The sequence below is a fragment of the Perognathus longimembris genome, chromosome 16 (assembly GCF_023159225.1).
Source record: "Perognathus longimembris pacificus isolate PPM17 chromosome 16, ASM2315922v1, whole genome shotgun sequence".
NCBI lineage: Eukaryota > Metazoa > Chordata > Mammalia > Rodentia > Heteromyidae > Perognathus > Perognathus longimembris.
In genome coordinates this window covers 1,101,894-1,123,174 of record NC_063176.1, presented here as the reverse complement: position 1 = coordinate 1,123,174, position 21,281 = coordinate 1,101,894, and the positions used below count along the sequence as shown (strand labels likewise).

At 38.5% G+C, this 21,281-nt stretch overlaps 1 protein-coding gene across 2 annotated transcripts in view; it reads right to left on the bottom strand.

The window, feature by feature from the left end:
- Positions 1-662: 662 nt before the first annotated feature.
- Positions 663-21,281, bottom strand: part of G3bp2 (G3BP stress granule assembly factor 2) — a 58,090-nt gene continuing 37,471 nt past the window's right edge. The window contains exons 3-13 of one of the 2 annotated variants that reach the window (XM_048363987.1): positions 20,860-20,978; positions 17,651-17,732; positions 16,294-16,467; positions 15,770-15,860; positions 14,224-14,326; positions 12,733-12,913; positions 11,731-11,829; positions 6,335-6,437; positions 4,784-4,912; positions 3,928-4,046; positions 663-3,597 (exon numbers count right to left, since the gene is read on the bottom strand). In XM_048363987.1, the coding sequence (XP_048219944.1) occupies positions 3,325-3,597; positions 3,928-4,046; positions 4,784-4,912; positions 6,335-6,437; positions 11,731-11,829; positions 12,733-12,913; positions 14,224-14,326; positions 15,770-15,860; positions 16,294-16,467; positions 17,651-17,732; positions 20,860-20,978 (1,473 nt within the window). In that variant the 3' untranslated portion in view covers positions 663-3,324. The remainder of the gene's footprint in view (positions 3,598-3,927; positions 4,047-4,783; positions 4,913-6,334; positions 6,438-11,730; positions 11,830-12,732; positions 12,914-14,223; positions 14,327-15,769; positions 15,861-16,293; positions 16,468-17,650; positions 17,733-20,859; positions 20,979-21,281) is intronic. The other variant, XM_048363988.1, reaches the window with a different exon arrangement.

The window sequence follows — 21,281 nt, the reverse complement described above, 5'->3', positions numbered from 1 at the left end:
AATTCCAATTAACCAGCAAAGATCCCAGGAGCTGTAATTTCTCTCCAATAAAAACTTAAATATTAATTTGGAAATCCTATGACAATGTTTTCTGTGTGTATGCCAGTGCTGGGACTTGAACTAGAGACCTGGAGGTTGTCCTTGAGTAGACTTTTTCTGCGCAGGCTGGCTTCGAACTGTGATCCTCAGATCTCAGTAGTTAGGAATATAGGTAGGTGTGAGCCACCAGTGCCCAGTTCTTTTAATATTATAATGCATGATAAACTTGTTTCAAGACTCAAGGTCTCAGCCTATAATACCAGAATTTAAGGCCAAGGCAGGAGGATCATGAGTTCAAAGCCAGCCTGGGTAATACACTGTAAGGCCTTGTTTCAAAAACAAAACTACTAATTTCCTCTACTTTCTGGACCCCAACCATTTAGAGATATGCTGTAGATCACTCTCCCTCCTTACACTATGTCCTCTTCTGATCTAACTGTATTTAAATGAAGAATCAGCTATCTACCAGTCCTGATAATCATCTCTATAACTATATTCAAGTATTACTCAAATATATTCAAGTAATTACTCAAACTAATGTCACAAGTAATATTTTTACCAGGCTGTATGCAATGCAACTGGGAGACTATGGGAACAAAACTAGATTAAATTAGGAAGATAGATAAATGCTGCAGACATCAGTAGTTTATTGTTTAGTCCAAACACATTCAAAATGGAAACTCAAAAGAATACTTTCCACCTGAAACAAACTAGATTCTACTAGCATATAATGCTTAACACATTACAGCATTAAAGATGGTAATCCATTGTCTTCTATACCTACTAAAGCCAAGATGGTAAAGCCAATTTGGTTGCAATAGTGTTGTAAGGATAGAATATTACCATCAAAACATAAAATAAAATCAGCAATTAACAGTAAATGGTGAATATTTTACTGATTCACTAAAAAGGGGACAAAATGTTAAAAGTCCACAGTACTGCAGGTGAGCAATCACCATGTAAACTTCTCCATACAATGTTTTAAATGTTTCATTTGTGGTATTGTAAGACTGAAGCTGAATGGCTCTTTGCTCTAATTTTCTATTACATTTAACATTTGTCATTTGTTTTGGTGCCAGAACAGTTTTCATGGGTTACAGGGCAATATCCTGGATTGGATATGTGTATGTAGGTGTGTTTCTCACACACACACATACACACACCTACATACACATTGAGACTTTTTATTTACATATATGGTGAGAATAGAGGAAATATACATTTGGGGACCAAGGGAAAAAACACTGACAATCAAACCACTTCTTTAAAAGTAGTTTGGCTAAAAGCTTCAACACCAAAGTAATTTTCTAGTAAGAACTTCAAGTACTATACATCAGAAAATGTAAAACTGTTTCAAACAAACAAAAAAAAATCCAAGCCCCATGAAAACTACAAAAATCTGTGTCCCCAAAATATATGCAATAGTGCAAGACTTTTCCTCAGACATGGAAGACCTCACTGAAGGGGAAGAAAAACAAGTAAGATTTTGTTTTACTTATACTGCCCAGTTCATAATAAACAAAATACACGAGTCATTTGCTAGTTTACTAAATAGCCAACAGTTGCATAATTCCAAGCCAATTTGGTACTATGTCAAGCGCATATTTTGTTTCTTTTACTAAGATCAGAATGGAGAAGTCTTCCATGCTAACAAGCAGCTGTAAGTGGTCACACTTATTTTACCCCACTTCTTGCCAAAACATCAGAACCTGGTACGTACTGATTGCTTGCTCCAAGCACAGAACTGAATAAACTGTGTCATACTTGTGGTTTACTGGTACGTGTTATAAAGACAGACAATAATCCAGCAGCTACAAACTTTGCTCACAGAATTGTTTTAAAGATTCATGTAAAAAATAAAAAAGTGTCTTCCCAGACTTAAATTCAGGAGCCACTCAGGTGCTGACATCAGTTCAAGAATTGTGCAAAATGAATGACAGTTCCCTGCCCCCCACATAAAAAATGCAAACACTTCAGAGCTGCCATTCTTTCCTCTGAAAATTGCAGTATCCTTACTTTAGGTGTACTTGCCATTTATGGAATCTTAACTGCTTTTAAAAATGTCACTAAAAATGTACATCAAGTTGATGACTTTTCCAAGCACATTCACAGGTAACAAGAGGAAAGTCAACTAGAGACTTAAGTACCTGACTTCCTCTTTCCCTCTCCTTCCAAAACACACAAGACTCCCTCCCACAGAGAATACAAAAGTTGTTAACTGAAGAACAAGATAAATAATTGGCGTCAATTTTACTGATTTTAAAGATACTGCAATTTTAATACATTCCAATGATTTTTTTCAACATTTTGCAGCTGTTTGGCTTTGCAGCACAGCAATCATAAACTATACTGTACAAAATTACCAGCAAGACTGGAATGATGTATTAATAGAAGGCACCATCATGCTTATTACATTACCAAAGAACAAAAATACAGGAAAGACAATTTTCACTGTACACAGCTTAAAGAAAGGAAAGGGGGGGGGGGGAGTGTTGCGGAGCCAGCCACCCTGTGCTGAAGAGGGGCAGGTAGAAAACTCTCAAGATTGGGAGCTATGAAATCTGGTCTAAGGTTGAAGACCATAGCATCTCAAGTTCTGATTTTTGTTATTTAGTTCATAACTAAATGATTTCCTTCTGGGATATAATTGTAGTCTTGTTAAGGTATATGTGTACATACACTGGTTGCACAGCAAGCAGATAAAATGCCCTCATCTTTCACAACTATTCTCTACTCAAAAAGATGATGAAGATTTTTTTCCCTGTTGCCTCCTGTTGCAGATGTCAATGTTAATGAGTTCAGAGTACCCAATAGTGCATTTTGAAGAGTGCATAACGAGTTTCTGTTGGTTTGTATTTTGGGGGGAAGCCAAGAAAAAAGGCAAGGTTCTCCAATTGCACAAATTGCACTATTTGTGTTTCCAACAATAGGCAGAAACAGTTAACACTTAAACAAAATGTGCAGCAGAGTATTATTTTTTACACTCAAAGGACCTGAATTCAGTGGGCATGTCCTTTTAAGTTCATTTTGTTGTAGACAGTTTAAGATATGGTCATTTCTCAGTCCTTAATTCTTCAAGTCTAGATTTATAAATTAACAATGTGAATCCTGTTGTGAAATTGGGAAATAACGTCCACCTCAATTTAACTGATAACCAAAGATGCTTTTCACATCAAAGAAATGATCAAAAAGGCTGTGTCACATTCCAAAGCCAAAAAAAAATTAACAAGAATGCAAACACGATGAGTAATGTACCACTGCCAAGACTCTGCCAACAGTGGAGCTTCAGCGCCGCTGCCCTGTGAAGCGGCCTTCCATTTGCCCGGCTCCTCTCCCAGAGCCAAGTTTCTGTGCCATGCCGCCTCTTGGAGGAGGTCCTCTTCCATCGCGATCACGCATCATTCCGCCACCCACGATTCCACGGGGACCACCGGGACCTCGATCACTGCGCCTGATATCCCTGCGATCGTCACCACCACCTCTGGTTTCTCGTTCTCTTGCAGCTCTCGTTTTCTTCTCTTCCACATTCAAACGTACTTCACCTCGAAACATAATTGGCTTTAAGAGAAAAAATATTGATATGCAGTTTAGGTAGTAAGAAAAATGTAATAACTTGCACAAATAAATTAGAAAACCTTAAGAAATAACATTTTGATGAAACTCTATATGCAACATTTCAAACCTTCAACACAGAAAATAAAATTTAAAATTATCCATACCTGACTTTTAATATTAGTAAAAATTGATTCTTTGCATAAATACCATTCCACAGTGAACTATTTTTAGCTTTACTATTAGAAGATTTTCTATGGTTTTAAAATGCACCAAGTTATTATTATATACAACAAGAATAGTAAGGTCTTGAATTATGCCCTTTATATCACTTACTTTTGCAATTAAGATTCTCTGAACTGGTTCAGAGTCATCAAAAACCACAAAACCAAAATTTGGAAGCTTTCCCCCAACACCCTTGGTATTGATGCGAAGTTCCACAACGTTTCCAAAACCTGTGAAAATATACACATTACACCAAGTGTTAAATATTTTTAACAGATTATTCTGCTGTCTTTAATTATTCAGGATGAGTAACTTTAATGTTCTGGATCCATTTGAAAACAAAGTTGTGGACTGCTATATACAGTAACAAGGTATACATTCACTTGGGGGGCTGGGAATATGGCCTAGTGGCAAGAGTGCTTGCCTCGTATACGTGAAGGCCTGGGTTTGATTCCCCAGCACCGCATATACAGAAAACGGCCAGAAGTGGCGCGGTGGCTCAAGTGGCAGAGTGCTAGCCTTGAGCAAAAGAAAAGCCAGGGACAGTGCTCAGGGCTGGCAAAAAAAAAAAAAAAAAAAAAGACACTCACTTGGTAGGCCACCACCTACGAGATCAAGCAATTGACCAGAATATTTGTTCTGCATTGTATTAATCCCTTCCTTGAGGAAGCTGCCTGCAAAGTTTTAGAAAGACAACTTATTTCCACCTAATCTTCAGTTCTATTTGCCAAAGTAGTCTTATTCCCTGGTTTAATACTGATTTGTCCAGCTTTTCACTCACCTCTCTCCTGTACTAGACTAGGCCAACCCTAGAAAATAATTTAGACTGTCATTTATTGCCTTCTGAACAATTAAGGTGAGACTGAGAGCACAGGAAATAAACATTTAAAAAAATTGGTCTGTACTATTCCTGCTTAATACAAGATAAGTTTTAAAGCTTCATTTAAAAGCAAAACAAACCACTTACTCATAAAGAATTCTTTCAGTTCATTTTCATCAATATCATGTGGCAAGTTACCAACAAAAAGTTGATGACTGTCTGGGTAGCGGATTATTCTACGGTTGTCAGAGTCGTTCTGCTCCATATCTCCTCTGCCTGAGAACAGGAATTGATTAACACCATATAAAAGAGTTCAAAGCTGAGCTTAACCAACCTGAAGAGGGGGCCGAGGATTGCTGCCTTAGGGATGCATAGGGAGTATCCTGCCTGCTTGCCAAATTTTTGGCTGACAGCATACCCTTCTGCAGAATTTTGCCTTGCTGAGACAAAAAAAGTTCAAACTAATGAATGTGTAAAAAAAAAACAAACAAACAAACAAACAAGTCGATGCTTATGAGATCTGTTTTAGTTTAATCATCTCAGATGAGCTGCAAGTGTCTAGTAGGTTGTCAAAAAAAAAAAAAAAAAAAAGACAGTAAACTGTCGAGTCGGGGTACTGACTTTGGACCTGTCTTATTATATAAGTAATCCTCCTTACCCAAACTGCTACCATCATCCAGGAGTCAAATAGACTTCAGTGAGGTACATTCCTACTAAATATTTGTTTAGCCTTTTGAAATTCCAATACATAATCTTTTTAACAACATTACAGCCAATCAAATCAGTACATCTAAAAGCATCAATATCTCACTTTGCAGGTCTTTAGGGTACTCTCACATAGAAGTGTTACTGATCTCCCCCAAAGCACTGGCAGCATAGCATAGTAATGCAAGACAGGCACCACTTAAGAAAAGTTTCCCACTACTAAATGGGATACAAGGTCTTACATAGGATCACAGTGACAAAGCTAGATAACAACTCCAGTTTAACTTCTAGTTCAGTAAAACTATGTTTTCTATTGGTCGAAGAGTAACATTCTGAAATTTGTTGTACATTACTTCCCACCACCTCTTGAAAGTAATTTGAACGGAATTCAAGTGAAAGTACTATATAAATTAGCTTAACAAGGTAAGTCAACTTTATATTGTGGCAACTGAATACATAAGAACAATCGAAATACCTGTCAGGAACCAATGGCTCACACCTGTAATCTTAGCTACTCAGGAGGCTGAGATCTGAGGATCACAGTTTGAAGCCAGCCAGGGCAGGCAAATTAACCACCTGAAAGTCAGATGTGGTGCTGTGGCTCAAGTGGTAGAACACTAGCAAAAGAGCTCAAGGACGGTGCCAGGCCCTGCATTTCAAGCTCCACGACAGACTCTCCTCCCCACCCCCCCCAAAAAGGGGAAAGATCTGTGTAAAGAGTACTTTGTACGTGACTTAGAACTAGTGACAATAACCAAATAAAACATGCCTCAGTCTTTCATGCCCTTAAAATGCATGTCGATATGGCATAATAACAAATCTACCTCTCATTGGTTGTTCTGCACCATAATGTATTTCAGCATGTTCACATCTCTTAAACATTTGAGGATTCTTCAAGGACCTGCTTATAAAGCCATTATGGTTTTGTAAAGTTTAATAAGTCTTTTCAGTTTTCCAGGTGCTAAATTCTAAAGGCTTGTATAGCTAACTCACCTGGTCTTGGTCCTCTAGGAGGGAAACCAGGTCGCTCTCTAGGCCGCTGTTCACGGACTCGTGGTGGTTGAGATTGAACTTCTGGTTTAGCTTCAACTCTTGGCTAGAATACAAGGGGAAAACACATTATAACGACTATCAGCAAGTCACCAGCAGGGACAATGAGTTTTAAGTTTACAATGTTTCTTAATAAAATTGTATGTGTATAAAAATTTTTTTAATGTTCTGTACCAATCTAGGACTGTAGGGTAGGTTGTTTTTTTTTCCCATTGAAGGCTCTTTAACTCATAATAAACTGCTCTTAATAATCTTATTTTTCATTGAAGTTATACCTACAGTGAAATAGCATAAAAGGTATTGCTACAAAAAAAATCACAAAAATGCAAGATGAACCACTCCACATAAACAAAATTAAAGGCTATTTTAGAAAAAAATAATACAAGACACAAAATTCCTAAGTATACAGTTTGCTGTCCTTCAGATGTTACATGTTCAAGTTTTATCTCCTAACCCTACTCTACAACCTCAAAACTAGTATTTTCATAGTTCAAAGTATATAACTTAGATTACTCTACCTCTAGGTTTGAAAGCATATAAAAAGCATGAAGGATGTATATGGCATCTCAACTAGCTGAGAAAATCCTTTTAAAATTTCTATTATTTCTACTTATGAGAAAGTGTACATTTACTTAAAGTATTGACCCGATAATTTTCCTTAACTGTGGGTGGGTAGCTGAGAATTGAATAGTTTTAAGTTGTCTTCTGAACTCTAATTACAACACATCATTACTTTCAAACAAAATATTAATATGTATGTCTGCTAAATAAAATGATATCCTTCGTCTAACAGTATTTTCAGTGCTTCCAACCTTTTCAGGCTTCTAATGACAGAAAATGAGTCTATCAATTGTCAAGGATTATGGGAGGAAAATCCAACAGTAGGGCACGGAGAACATGTCCTTAACTTAAGGAAAAGGGCTAGTAAATCTATTTCCCTCTGTGTGTGTGTGTGTGCGCGCACGTGCGCGCTCATGTGCTCACACTTGAACACACCAATAATAGGGCTTCAACTCAGGGCCTGGTGCTATCCCTGAACTTTTTTGCTTGAGACTAGTGCCATCACTTGAGCCATGGTCAGCTCTTCTTGGCCATGTGGTGGTTAATTGGGAGATAAGGATCTAAACGAGTTCAGTGCCCAGGTTTCAAATCCCAATCTTTAAATACCAGCCTCCAGAGTAGCCAGGCTGTATTACAGGCATGTGCCACCAGCACCCGGCAGTAAACTTAGTATTTATGGGCAATCATCTCTCTAAGGATTTAATGGCTCAAACCCACTTATTACAAATATACCTGAGATATTATAATTTATAAGAATAGATCTGGACAAAAAATATTTCCTTTAAAAAAAAAACACCATTTATTGTCAACAATTTTAGCCAGTGTAATCTAAAATCTATCAACAAATGTTCAATGTTATACTAACAGTTTAACGAAATTGCCTGCGTATTCCAAACTCCTTTCTTCAACGTAAGTGTCCCATCTCCCTCAAGATGAAATTGTTTCCCATGTTGTAGAATTCTGCTTGTTTAAAAAAGAATCTTAAGAGCTGGGTGCCAGTGGTTCACGCCTGTAATTCTAGACTATAGTCTCAGGAGGCTGAGATCTGAGGATTGCAGTCTGAAGACGGCCTAAGCAGGAAAAAAAAAAATCTTAAGACTCTCTCGAGCAAAAAAGCTCAGGGTCAAGACCCAAACTCTGTGTTCAAGTCCCAGTCCTGGCACTCCCCCCCCCAAAAAAAGTATGCATATATACACACACATATATGTATAATATAATTTAGATGAACCTATATATACTACCTATATATAATTTTAAAGAGCCAACAGTTGCTAAATAAGTGTGTCTAACAGCACGGTTTATTTCGTTGGCTGATACAAAAAGGAATTAAGGTCTTTATAGGAATACACACAAATAACAAAACTACTTTGTGGTGTGTGTACATGCTCTAGTACTGGGGCTCTTTCCCTTGGCATTTTTAGCCATGACTTGCTTCCACATCACTCCAGTTTCAACTTGTAGCTCATTAATAGGAGATAGCTGTCTCATAGTTTTGTCTTACTGGGCTGGCTTTGAACTATGCTTCTCAGATCTCAGTCTCCTGAGCTGAATTATAGGCATGACCCAGTGGTACCTGGCTAAGACTCTTCTTTATGTGTGTGTGGGGGGGGGGCACGCTGTCATAGGGCCTGACCTCAGTCAGGGCCTGGGCACTGTCCCTGAGATATTTCACTCAAGGCTAGTGCTCTACCACTTTAAGTCATAGAGCCACTTCTGGTTTTCTGGTAGAGTTAAGAATCTCGTGAGTTGCTAGGACTATAGGTGTGCACTGCTGGCACTCAGCAAATTCAAAACCCGTAGATATTCTGTCTGACAAGGAGACCTAATGATAGTCCCAAGACCCCTGCTGTATGAATTTGACCCCAAATATGCCTTTTGAGAATGGCAATTATGGGCTGGGAATGTGGCTTAGTGGCAGTGCTTGCCTGGCATGAAGCCCTAGGCATGAAGCAAAAGTGGCACTGTGGCTCAAGAGGTAGAGTATTAGCCTTGAGCAAAAAGAAGCCAGGGACAATGCTCAGGCCCTGAGTCCCAAGTGCCACGACTGATGAGAGAGAGAGAGAGAGAGAGAGAGAGAGAGAGAGAGAGAGAGAGAGAGAGAGAGAGAGAGAGAGAGCGCGAGAGAGAGAGAGCGCGAGAGAGAGAGAGCGCGAGAGAGAGAGAGCGCGAGAGAGCGTGCGAGCGCACACGCAAGAATGGCAATTACTTAGGAATTTTAACTAAGGTAGTCTAAAAGCGTACACACTTCCTTTGAACAAAAAAAGAATTGAATAGAAGAAGCACTATCACACACTTAAGCTGGTATATTATGTAACTATATCACCTTTATAACTTTTTTAAATAGCAACTATAATTTATACTTTCAAAATTCAAAAAAAAAAATCCCTTACACTCACCCAATCCAAATGTTATCCAAGACCTTGAGGGCCCTGACCTTGACAAATTTACACTTTACAGAACAGATTACCAAAATAAACTGTAAGTAACAAAGTCTCAGTCTGTAAGAATTTAAAATTTACCAGATGAGTTCCAACACTTTACAAATAACTCATAACATTCTTTAGAACCCTGACTTTTCTGATGATGCCACTACGTAAAAAGACAAGACCAAAAAGCTAGCAATATTTACTTCAGTAAATGGTAAACATCCACTAAGCCAGCTATATACTTATAATTCTTCAGGCTCAATGACTCACATTATTCTAAACAGATAAAATTAATTTATCTAACCAGAATGTATATTTGATCTCATGACAAATCACACCAATGAATGTCAAACAGAATATGAAATAAAAATGAAACCATCAAATTAATAAAAGCAGGTAAACGAATTATAAACAAATCCCTCAATAAATAAAAGCCATTTAAAGATGAGCCAATTCCCACACAAAAACTACTTTACTGAGAAATAACTTACCTACTTCTAAATTAAATCCTACCAATAACCTAGAATTATAATTTTGTTTAAATCAATAACCTAAAGTGTAAGGAAACAAATGCTTTTCAAAAGTTAAAATAAAACTCAAAGGGTTATTCAACCAAGTAGAAATATCATGAATTTATTGTAAATACAGTATTAAGAGATCAGAAAGTTCCTTGAAAGTTTAATGTAAACATTTAAAATTTCATCTTTCTAAGGAGTAGAGTGGGAAATACAACCTACTTCCCTAAAATTTGAAAAGTAACTAAAAAAACACTTTAAACTTAAGGTACAAAAAAATTACTTTCGGGCTGGGAATATGGCCTAGTGGCAAGACTGCTTGCCTCCTACACATGAAGCTCTCGGTTCCATTCCCCAGCACCACATATATGGAAAACGGCCAGAAGGGGTGCTGTGGCTCAGGTGGCAGAGTGCTAGCCTTGAGCGGGAAGAAGCCAGGGACGGTGCTCAGGCCCTGAGTCCAAGGCCCAGGACTGGCCAAAAAAAAAATTACTTTCCTAGGTAAGAGGCTGCTTCATGTAGCTTAGGCATAAATTAAATAAAGTACCTTTTTTTGGTGCTGACTAAATACAGGAAGACCAAGCACTGAGGACATGTATAGGTTTGCTCCAGTCACATATGGAGTATAGTGCTCTATACATTACATAAATGCAAAAGCCAGAGCTCTATTTGACAGTCTGACCACAAGTGAGTTATTCTAGTCCTGAATCATCCTATCTCTGGAAATGGGAATATTAGCACTCCCCACAGGTATTCAAAATGGGTGGTTTTTAAGGATCCAATGAGAATGACTCAGGATTTAACTTTTAACACTTAAAAGGTCATCAACTTTTTAAAATGAAATAGCAATCCAAAACTGATAGTAAATCAAGATTTCAAAAGAAAGGCCACAAAAGTCAGTCATCATGTCTCTGAATAGTTGAAAGCACAAATGACACTATACAAGCCAATTTTCTTCAGTAAGATGGAACTCTAGTTTGGGACCTAAGGTAACCACTCAATAAAATATCTAACTGACAAAAGCAGGCATTATGATACCATGCATTCTACTATTATAGAACTGATTATAATGCATACAATTACCAGGACTATACATTAGTAATTACTTGTAAAAACTCAATGTATTACTTTCTAGAGCATGCAAAAGATGTACGAACTACCATTTTAAGTGTAAATTTAAGTGAAATGAAGTTTAACTCAAAATGTAGAGAAAAAGAATTGGATACCCTTTATGCCAAGAAACTTACTTAAAATTTAGTTAATCTAAACTATATCTAACATTGCAAATAGCCAGTGTCATATTTTCATATTCTTGGAAAGCTCTGTAATGGGTTAAAGATGACAGACAAAAAGCAGAATACTGGAATCGTAAGTTAAGGTGAACACTACAGTCATAAGTTGGTACAGGCTTCAACTAAGTGGTACAAATTATGGACAGAGCTTAGGAAAATATGTGTTTTTTTAAGTTTTCTATAAAAATCTAAACAAATTCATTACAATGCCATACTATGTTGTGCTTTCCAAATTTATCTAAGATACTTTTGCTATATAAAATGAATTTTTAAAATATCTTTGATATTTTAAGAAGCCTTTTAAATGTCAATGTCATATATTGGTAAAACCAACTAAATCTGTTTCTCACACACCCAAAACCCAAATACCACCTATGTAGAGGATGAATGGAGATTTGGCATTTAAAGTGGGTGCACTGGTGTTTAGTTCAATTTTTATGTTTAATCCACAATTTCCGATTGACTCATTTCAAAAAGTATTTTTAAAAAGTAAGCAATTGGCAATGTAACAAGGATACAATCCAATGTGTTCACAGATTGGTTACCTGTGAGACTGGTGCTTTAACATGGGGTGGAATTCCAGAGGAAGAAACAGTACCACTAGGAGGCAGGTTTTTACTGGTCACTGAAGCCCAGGAGAAAGCCTGCAGGAAATGCAACAAACCTAGACTACTAATCATGGAAAACCACCAACATTCCTACAGGGAAACTTCCAAATATATATTTTCTTTTCATTTCTAAACTATTGTTCAATACTGGAAGATTCCTACAAGAAAGGCACACATACACATGCCAGTCTATGTGCCAGCTTTCAAAATCTCATTATGCAAGATTAGTTATAACTTTTGTCTGAACTACTAAATAAAAACCACAAGCAAATTCCTACATACTCTAGGTAAATGAGCAAGTGGCTAACAAAACCACTAACTACACATCTAGAGAAACCTGAACCTGATAGAACCAATTTTTTCATTTTTTTAGGAAAAGTAAGGTGTGTGATGGTGTTAAGGAGAAAGGGTAAGGACAGAAAAGAATATAGAGTAGTTGGAAACTTTAACAGACATTCACCAATTGGCAAGGACTCTTCCTTTCTCTGCCCCAATATACTTTAACTGTCTAGTTCACCGGGATAAAATACAGTATAAGTGCCACTCATCTTTACAAGAGAGCTTATTTTACGTTATAAGGAAACTGATCAGATTGAAATCACAAAATTGGTAATCTCTCAAATTCCATGATTCCTGGTACATCACAAAGGATGAGCAATTGACAGCCTTATACAGAGACTTGAGTAATTTCATACAGGTTGCTAAATACTACATACAAAGAGTAACCTTAATTTATAAATTTCACTCTTAGAGGCATTTGTTTGGGAGTAGAGAAAACAAAATATCCTCAGGATAACAGTAACAACTCCAGTTGCTTTAATACAAAGAAGTATAAAAAAGTACACTTTAGTAGTAAGCAATTGAACATAGCAAATGTTCCATTGATCACACCAAAGATAAAAGTCTGATGTAAAGTATGAAAACTTCCTTTGCTCTAACCTTTGGTGGCTCCTGAGGCAGAGAGGCAGGCTCTGTGGGGGGAGGAGGAGGAGACTTCTCCTCCAACTCTTCTAAGGTCTTTTCCTCCACCTGTGGTTTTAGCTCTTCAGTCTTTGTTTCTGGTTCTGGTTCTGGTTCAGGTTCATGAGAGGACTCTTCCAAAGGCTCCTCTATGCCATTACTACAATAATAAAGTATTTAGTCCATTATAAGTATACGTAAAATGGTCACATAAAACCAAATAAAATGGGCACAACCAGTTATGTGCTAATAAACTGCTGCTGTACATGTTTGTTTTTTCAGTGCTGAGGATGGAACTCAGGACCTGCTTGCTGTGCACATGCCTAGGCCAAGCGGTCTACCACCAAACAACACCTATACACAGCCCCACGTTAAAAATGGATCACACACACAAAAAAAGGATCACAAATTTTATTGTCTTTATGTTTAATGTACTAGGTGAACTTCCTATGGCATACCCCCCCCCATGGTCACTGTATATGATTTTGGTACACTGGATATTGTACGTATGCTTATCTGAACTAGGGAAGGAAAAGAAAAATCAGGGAGGGTATAACAAATAAGACAAGAAATGTACTCACTACCTTTCTGTACATCACCTTGACAATAAAATTTAATTTTGAAAACATGGATCAGGGCTGGGAATATGGCCAAGTGGCAAGAGTGCTTGCCTTGTATACAGGAAGCCCTAGGTTCGATTCCTCAGCGCCACATATGCAAAAAAGGCCAGAGGTGACGTTGTGGCTCAAGTGGCAGAGTGCCAGCCTTGAGCAAAAAGAAGACATGAACAGTGCTCAAGCCCTGAGTCCAAGCCCCAGGACTGGCAAAAAAAAAAAAAAAAAAGGATCACAAAGAATTCAAATGGGGGGGCTGGGGATATAGCCTAGTGGCAAGAGTGCCTGCCTCGGATACACGAGGCCCTAGGTTCGATTCCCCAGTACCACATATACAGAAAACGGCCAGAAGCAGCGCTGTGGCTCAAGTGGCGGAGTGCTAGCCTTGAGCGGGAAGAAGCCAGGGACAGTGCTCAGGCCCTGAGTCCAAGGCCCAGGACTGGCCAAAAAAAAAAAAAGAATTCAAATGGGCGCTCCAATGTTGGTCCTAAAATTTGGCATTATCAGTAGTAATTATTTTGTTACAAATCATAGTCAGTTTAATTAGGTAAAGCAAAATTTTCCAAATAACTAATACCACAGGTACTCAAACACTGGGCTAATTGGTAGTTCTATCAAAATCTACCTCTAATGGCTTAAAGTTTAATGATACTTTATGCACATATGAGGCCCTAGGTTCAATTCTCAGCACCATATAAAAAAACGAACCCTTTTTTGTTGGAAAAACGGCACAAGGGGTAGAGCACCTAACTCTAGGACCTGGGCTCAATCCCCAGTAATATTAGCTGTTTGAACAAAAACTTTGTCACTATACGGTAGTTGAGAGCAAATGTAACCTTGCAAACACTATTCTTACGTCACAGGGTGAGCTTCATAGTAACCACTGTTAGCATTTTCTTGTACAGGTTCAGGAGATGGTTGCCTTTCTTCTTGCTCCTCTTCTACTTCATCCTCTGATTCTGATAATATATAAAATATCGCATCTTCCTTAAAGAAAGTTTAAATAACTTGTCTTTTCCTTTTGGTGGCACTAGGACTTGAATTCAGGGCCTTGAACTTGTTGGGCAGGCACTACCTGAACCACACTGACAACCCATAATTTCTAGTATACGTATTTTCTAAAATATATAGAAATATAGTCTTTTTGTTTTTGGTACAAAGGCATTCAAAAGCAATATTCCCTGATTTCTGAAATACCACGAGAATAAGCAGGAGAAAGTTTGTTCACTGTGATCTATTATGTTTTAGTTAAAGGAAAACTAAGTTAAAAACCATAATCTAGTTTGCTTTGTTGAGTCTTTGTAATAGAAGTACAACAGGTAAGGAAAAGGAAAGCATACCAATAAACGCCAACTTAAAAAAAAAAATTGGGGGGCTGGGGATATAGCCTAGTGGCAAGAGTGCCTGCCTCGGATACACGAGGCCCTAGGTTCGATTCCCCAGCACCACATATACAGAAAAAACGGCCAGAAGCGGCGCTGTGGCTCACGTGGCAGAGTGCTAGCCTTGAGCGGGAAGAAGCCAGGGACAGTGCTCAGGCCCTGAGTCCAAGGCCCAGGACTGGCCAAAAAAAAAAAAAAAAAAATGGGGCTGGGGATATGGCCTAGTGGCAAGAGTGCTTGCCTTGTATACATGAAGCCCTGGGTTTGATTCCCCAGCACCACGTATACAGAAAACGGCCAGAAGTGGCGCTGTGGCTCAAGTGGCAGAGTGCTAGCCTTGAGCAAAAAGAAGCCAGAGACAGTGCTCAGGCACTGAGTCCAAGGCCCAGGACTGGCCAAAAAAAAATTAGCCAGGCACCAGTGGCTTACCATGTACTCCTAGCTCCTCAGCCTCCGGAGTAGCTAGGGACACCTGGGGATCACTGTTCAAAAGCCAGCCAGGGCAGGAAAAATCCATGAGACTCTTTATCTCCAATTAAAGACCCAAGAGCAGGAACTGGAACTGTGGCTCAAAGTGGTAGAGCACTGGCCCTGAGTATAAAAGCTCAGGGACAGTACCCAGGTCCTGAGTTAAAGCCCCAGGAGTAGCAAAAACAAGACCAAGCAATTTACACCAGTCATAAAATGAACAGCTAGCCTAAGTACTTAAATTAAATGAAAAAAATTAAGCTTTGTACCAATTTAATTTTGTTGTGATAAAATGTGCTTTTAAGCATAAGATCCAACAGTTTTCTACAATACGCAACAACCTCCTTATCAACCTATATAGAATGGGTTTCCTTCTCAGACTAGTCTTTACCTATTTCATACAATATACATCTACATTTTTCTTAACAAAGAACAAAGGGAAGGGGGTCCTGACTCAGTTACAATAGAAGTTAATTACTATATTTAAATTTCAACCTTACAGAAACCAAAAAAGTACTGAAAGAATACTGATAGAATCCAAAGTAATCTTACCTTCATCAAGTTCAGGTTCTGAATCTCCAAACACTTCATCTTCATAACGAAACATATCATTGTGAACATAAAATTTATTTGGAACAGACCCCTGTAAGAGAACAGCATCAAAATATTCCACAAATACTACTTACACTTGGTAAGAGAGAACAAATGACATGTTATCGACAATCTCAATTTTAATACCAGAGAAATAACCTGGACAATGTTGTATTTCAAAACTGAACATGCTAATGAAGATCACTGAGAATACTAGAATTCAAGAAACTCAACAAGAGAACCCATTAGATCGTTTCCATTCTTTTTAAAAAATGTAAACTTTTAAACATGACAACAAAATATATGCTTGTATCAGACTATCTTTTAATCCCAAACACTAACCGTCTCTCCCTACTCCCCAATAAACTATTATCAACAGGGCTCATAAAATTTCTCAAAACTGGTAACACGCAAATTGAAACTATCAGGGAAAACGCCTGGAGAATTAATTCAGCCAACTAAAATGAGACAGACTGAAAACTTACTTCAGGAGCCAGAACAAAGGTTTGCATGAACTTCCTCTCTGGCTGTCCACTGTTAGACAGCAAGCCCATGACCTGGACCACCACCCCGTCACTCAGGGTGGCATGGGCATCCACATGGCGAATTTTGGTATGACATTCACTGAAGTTCAGAGATAACACTTTGTGGTGTATATCCTGTAAAATGGGAGGTGGGGGGGGGGAGAGAAAACTGAAATTCTTGTCGTACTATATTACCTTCACAAAGTAACATCTGTCCTCCTTGATATCCTCATAACCCTAAAGTGTTAACCATTTGTTTACACCTTTCTGCTTCATCTGAATGTGTTTCACCATGCCGCACTGCTGATCCTAAGTTATCGATTTAAACATGTCATTTTCATGCAAAAGAAATCTGAGGTATCTCCCTCCCTCCCACCCTCCCTCCCTCCCTCCGAGAGCATCCACACTATTACAGTGTGCCCCTGCCTTTCTGCTTGCTTGCTTCCTTACTCAATAAAGCTCTGCTAAGTTTTCCTACCCCTACAAAAACCTGAATGGTTCTGATACTGTGCAGTAATCTAGGCTTTACAGTTATCCCATTTTTGTATTCATTTCTGTAATGAGTATTTAATAAATTTTACTTTACCCTGATATTTGCTGATGCCATTTTTCAAATTCTAATTTTAAGTTTGGTAAGGAAGGCTAAAATCTTAAGATTCCAAGAAACCATCTTCTATCCCTGTTATGTCACAGAGAGAACTTACTTCTGTGCGTTCCTCCAGGTTTACAGAAACTACATTCTCAATTTTTAACGTATGAAACACATCCAAGATAGAAAACATCACTTCTCCTTTGTATCCATTCCAGTTTAGTAATTGCATACAGAATGGGTGTTAAAGCACATTTGGTCATTACTGAAACTCATTCTATTTACAACCAACAATCATACGAAAAAGAATGCAGAGGCACAAAAAGTTATGTCTGGAAGGCGGCTGGGCCAAGATCTCCAATAAATTACCAAAACAAAGCTAAAAGTGCAACTGTGCCTCAAGTGGTATGGTGCTAGCCTTGAACAAAAACCGAAGCTCAGGCCTTATGTTCAAACCCCAGGACCAGCACCAAAAAAAGAAAAAAGAAACCCTACACCTCTGCCAGGCACTGGTGGCTCACACCTGTACTAGCTACTCAAGAGGCTGAGATCTGAGGACTGCAGTTCAAGGCTAGCTGAGGCGGGAAAGTCTGTTAAGATTCTTATCTCCAATAAGTAACAGAAAAAAAGCCAGAAGTCAACAGCTCAGCCTCAACATCTCACAGACACACACAGATGCACGCATGCGTGCGCGCACACACACACACGTGTATATACATATGAACTTACATTTTGGCCATAAACAGCTTCCTGGGGTTTTCCACTAGCATCTACACCACCATGAACATAGGAAGAATTCCTGCCATAAAATCTGCAGTGAAAAACAATTAAATATTACCTCTGAATTTTCAAGTTTAAGAAATAGCAGCAAGCCAGGCACAGATGGCTCATGCCTGTGATCCTAGCTACTCAGAAGGCTGAGATCTCAGGATTGCAGTTCAAAAATCAGCCCAGGCAGGAAAGTCCATGGGACTCTTATCTCTAATTAACCACCAGAAAACCAGCAATGATGCTGTGGTTCAAAGTGGCAGAGCACTAGCATTGAGTAAAAAAAGCTCATGGACAACACTCAGGCCCTGAGTTCAAGCCCCATAGGTCCCCCCACCCCCAAAAGCAGCAAATTTCTGATGTCAGACACACTATGTTCTAAGCACATAGGTCCAGTACTGAAACTAAGTCAATGTATAAAAGTTACTTAACTTTAAGTTCAGTTTGCTTGGTTATAAAAAAGCTACCACCCACAGGGATGCCACAAGGATTAAATGAGTAATACATATAGAAATCCTAGTGCAGGGGCAGAGAATGTGGCTTAGTGGTAGAGTGACTAGCATGCATGAAGCCCTGGGTTCAATTCCTCAGTCCATATAAACAGAAAAGGCCAGAAATGGTACAGGTGCTCAAGTGGTAGAGCACTAGCCAGAGGAGGGGAGGAGTGGGGAAAAGAATCCTAGTGCAACAAGCATACTAGTCAATCATCAACTTGTATCAATGAATTATTTTCTAATCAAATTTGGCTCTTGTCAAAAAGATTTACTCTTAAAATAGAACTTCAAATAATGAATTCTTGTAGTACTGATTTTAAACGAAAAGAGATTCTAAACAGATATTCTCTAATAATGGATCCATCTTTTACTTCTAATGAAAAAACAAAACAGTAACAACAACAAAAACTCAGTTGACTTGTAGGGGCTTTTTAAGTGTCTGTATTGGGTGTGAACTCAGGGCCTCAAGGCTCCTGCTCTGTTCTTTGTTCATGGTAGATGACTGAACACTGTAGCAATACCTCCAGTTTGGGCTTTATGCTGGTTAGTTAGAGCTAAGATTCTCAGGTTGGTCTGCCCAAGATACCTATGAATCTTCATCCTCAGATCTGTATCCAGGGTTAGGTAAGATTGTAGGCATGAGCCATTGGTGCTTGGCTCTAAATTAGTTGAAATAATTCAAAGACCAAATTGTAAGTCTACAATTATTTCAGCATCGAATTTCTTATTAGTATTTTCATGCTGTTCTACTTTGAAGCACACGATTAGACTTTCTCTGGAATTACCTAAAGCTAACATCTTTCTAAATTAATGATCAAAACCACAAAAATATCATTTACATTAAGAGATTTCACCTTCCACCAGACATGTATGTAAGAGCGTCCTTAGTGCCAAGCAATATTTTCAATACATAGCTTATATTGAGTCTTTTAATTCTCTTAACAAACCCAAATGCTATTATCTAAAATAAGCAAACAGATTTGAAAGTGGTTCAATTATCATATACTTACAGTAAACAACCATATTCTCATCAGGTGGTACAGTCATGAACCAAGACAGCATGCGTGGCTCAACAGATTATGTCTTTTAACCACCACCTCATACTTTAAATTCATATACCTTCTCTCACGTATTACTGGCATTATTTTTGTAAAGGGCAATTTGGCTGTGTGTATGTATGTGTGTTAAACATAAGACATGAGCATACCTTTGATTTAACACGTTTCACAGAAACCTATACTTTTTCTTTTTTTTTAAGTTAGGAACCTATTCTTAATAATATAACTAAGCAGGATAGGAATGTGACTTAGTGGTAGAGTGCTTGCCTAGCATGCATGAAGCCCTAGGTTTGATTCCTCATTACCACATAAACAACAAAGGCCAGAAATGGCACAGTAGCTCAAGTGGCAGAATACTAGCCTTAAGCAAAAGCAACTGAGAGACAGTGGCCAGGCCCTGAGTTCAAGCCCCAAGACTGGTGGGAAATACTTACTATGATGTGGAAACTTTAGTGGTTTGAAATTTTTTTATTTTTGGCCTGTCATGGGGCTTGAATTCATGGCCTGGGCACTGTCCCTGAATTTTTTTCATTTGAGTAGCACTCTATCACTTTGAACCACAGCAACACTTCTGGCTTTTTATGTTATTTAATTGGAGATAATATGCCTGCCCAAACTGGTTTTGAACTACAATCTCAGCCTCCCGAGTAAGCTATGATTATAGGCAGGAACCATCGGCACTGGCTTTGAAATGATTTTGATCATCACAAAAAAGGGACCACAAATCATTTCAACAGAGCAGATGGGCTCAGCAGTCAATCTATAAAGATTACTACGTGAGATAAGATTATATTTGTTCAGTACTAAGAAAGGGAACTCTGCAAATAGTAAATCTACAAGAAAATGCCCGCCAGGTATCAGTGGCTCAAATCTGTAATCCTGGGCTGGGAATATGGCCTAGTGGCAAGAGTGCTTCCCTCATATACATGAGGCCCTGAGTTCGATTCCTCGGCACCACGTATACAGAAAATGGCCAGAAGTGGCGCTGTGGCTCAAGTGGCAGAGTGCTAGCCTTGAGCAAAAAGAAGCCAGGGACAGTGCTCAGGCCCTGAGTTCACGGCCTAGGACTGGCAAAAAAAAAAAAAATCTGTAACCCTACTCAGGAGGATCTCAATTCAAAATCAGTCTAGGGAGGAAATTAACCACTACCAAAAAAAAAAAAAAAAAAGCCAGACACTGAGCCAGTCCTGGGGCTTAAGACTCAGGGCTTTAGCACTGTCCCTGGCTTCCTTTTGCTCAAGTAGTGTGTTAAACTTATGCAAAAGCTAAGGGATAGCACCCAGATCCCGAATTCAAGCCCCAGTAACAGCACCATTTAAAAACAAAGAGAGGGGGGCTGGGAAGATGGCCAAGTGGTAGAGTGCTTGCCTCGTATACATTCAATTCCTCAGCACCACATAAACTGAAAAGGCCAGAAGTGGCGCTGTGGCTGAAGTGGCAGAGTGCTAGCCTTGAGCAAAAAGAAGCCAGGGACAGTGCTCAGGCCCTGAGTCTAAGCCCCAGGACTGGCAAAAAAAAGAGAGTGAAACTACTGTCAAGTTATGAGTGAGGAATAATAAAATCTGTCATCACAGCACATAAATCAAAGTAAATACTAAATAATCTGTTTTAAATTTACCTGTGTAAATATTCTGGAGCTTTATTCAGCAAAGTGTAATATTGCCTCACAAACTCCCGCCCTACAAGCAGCGGACTGGGCTTCTCCATAACCATTTCTTTGCTGCACAATGTCAAATGCTGAAGGAGCAAACAAAAGAATAAATTGTTAAAAAGTCACATTTGTCAACTACCATGAAGTAAATTCTTAGGCATATGAATAGAAAAAGAAAATTTACAGAATTTATTAAAAAGTGACAACAGCACCAATGTTTACATATCCCTTTGTCCTATCTTAATACCCCACCCTTCAGTATAGGGGGAAGTATGTTCTTATTCTTGAGAAAAATTAGCACAAGCTAATACACAATTTAACATTTCATTTATGCATACAAAAATTTTAAATCATAACATTAGAAATTGGAGAGAACAAAATAATGTAAA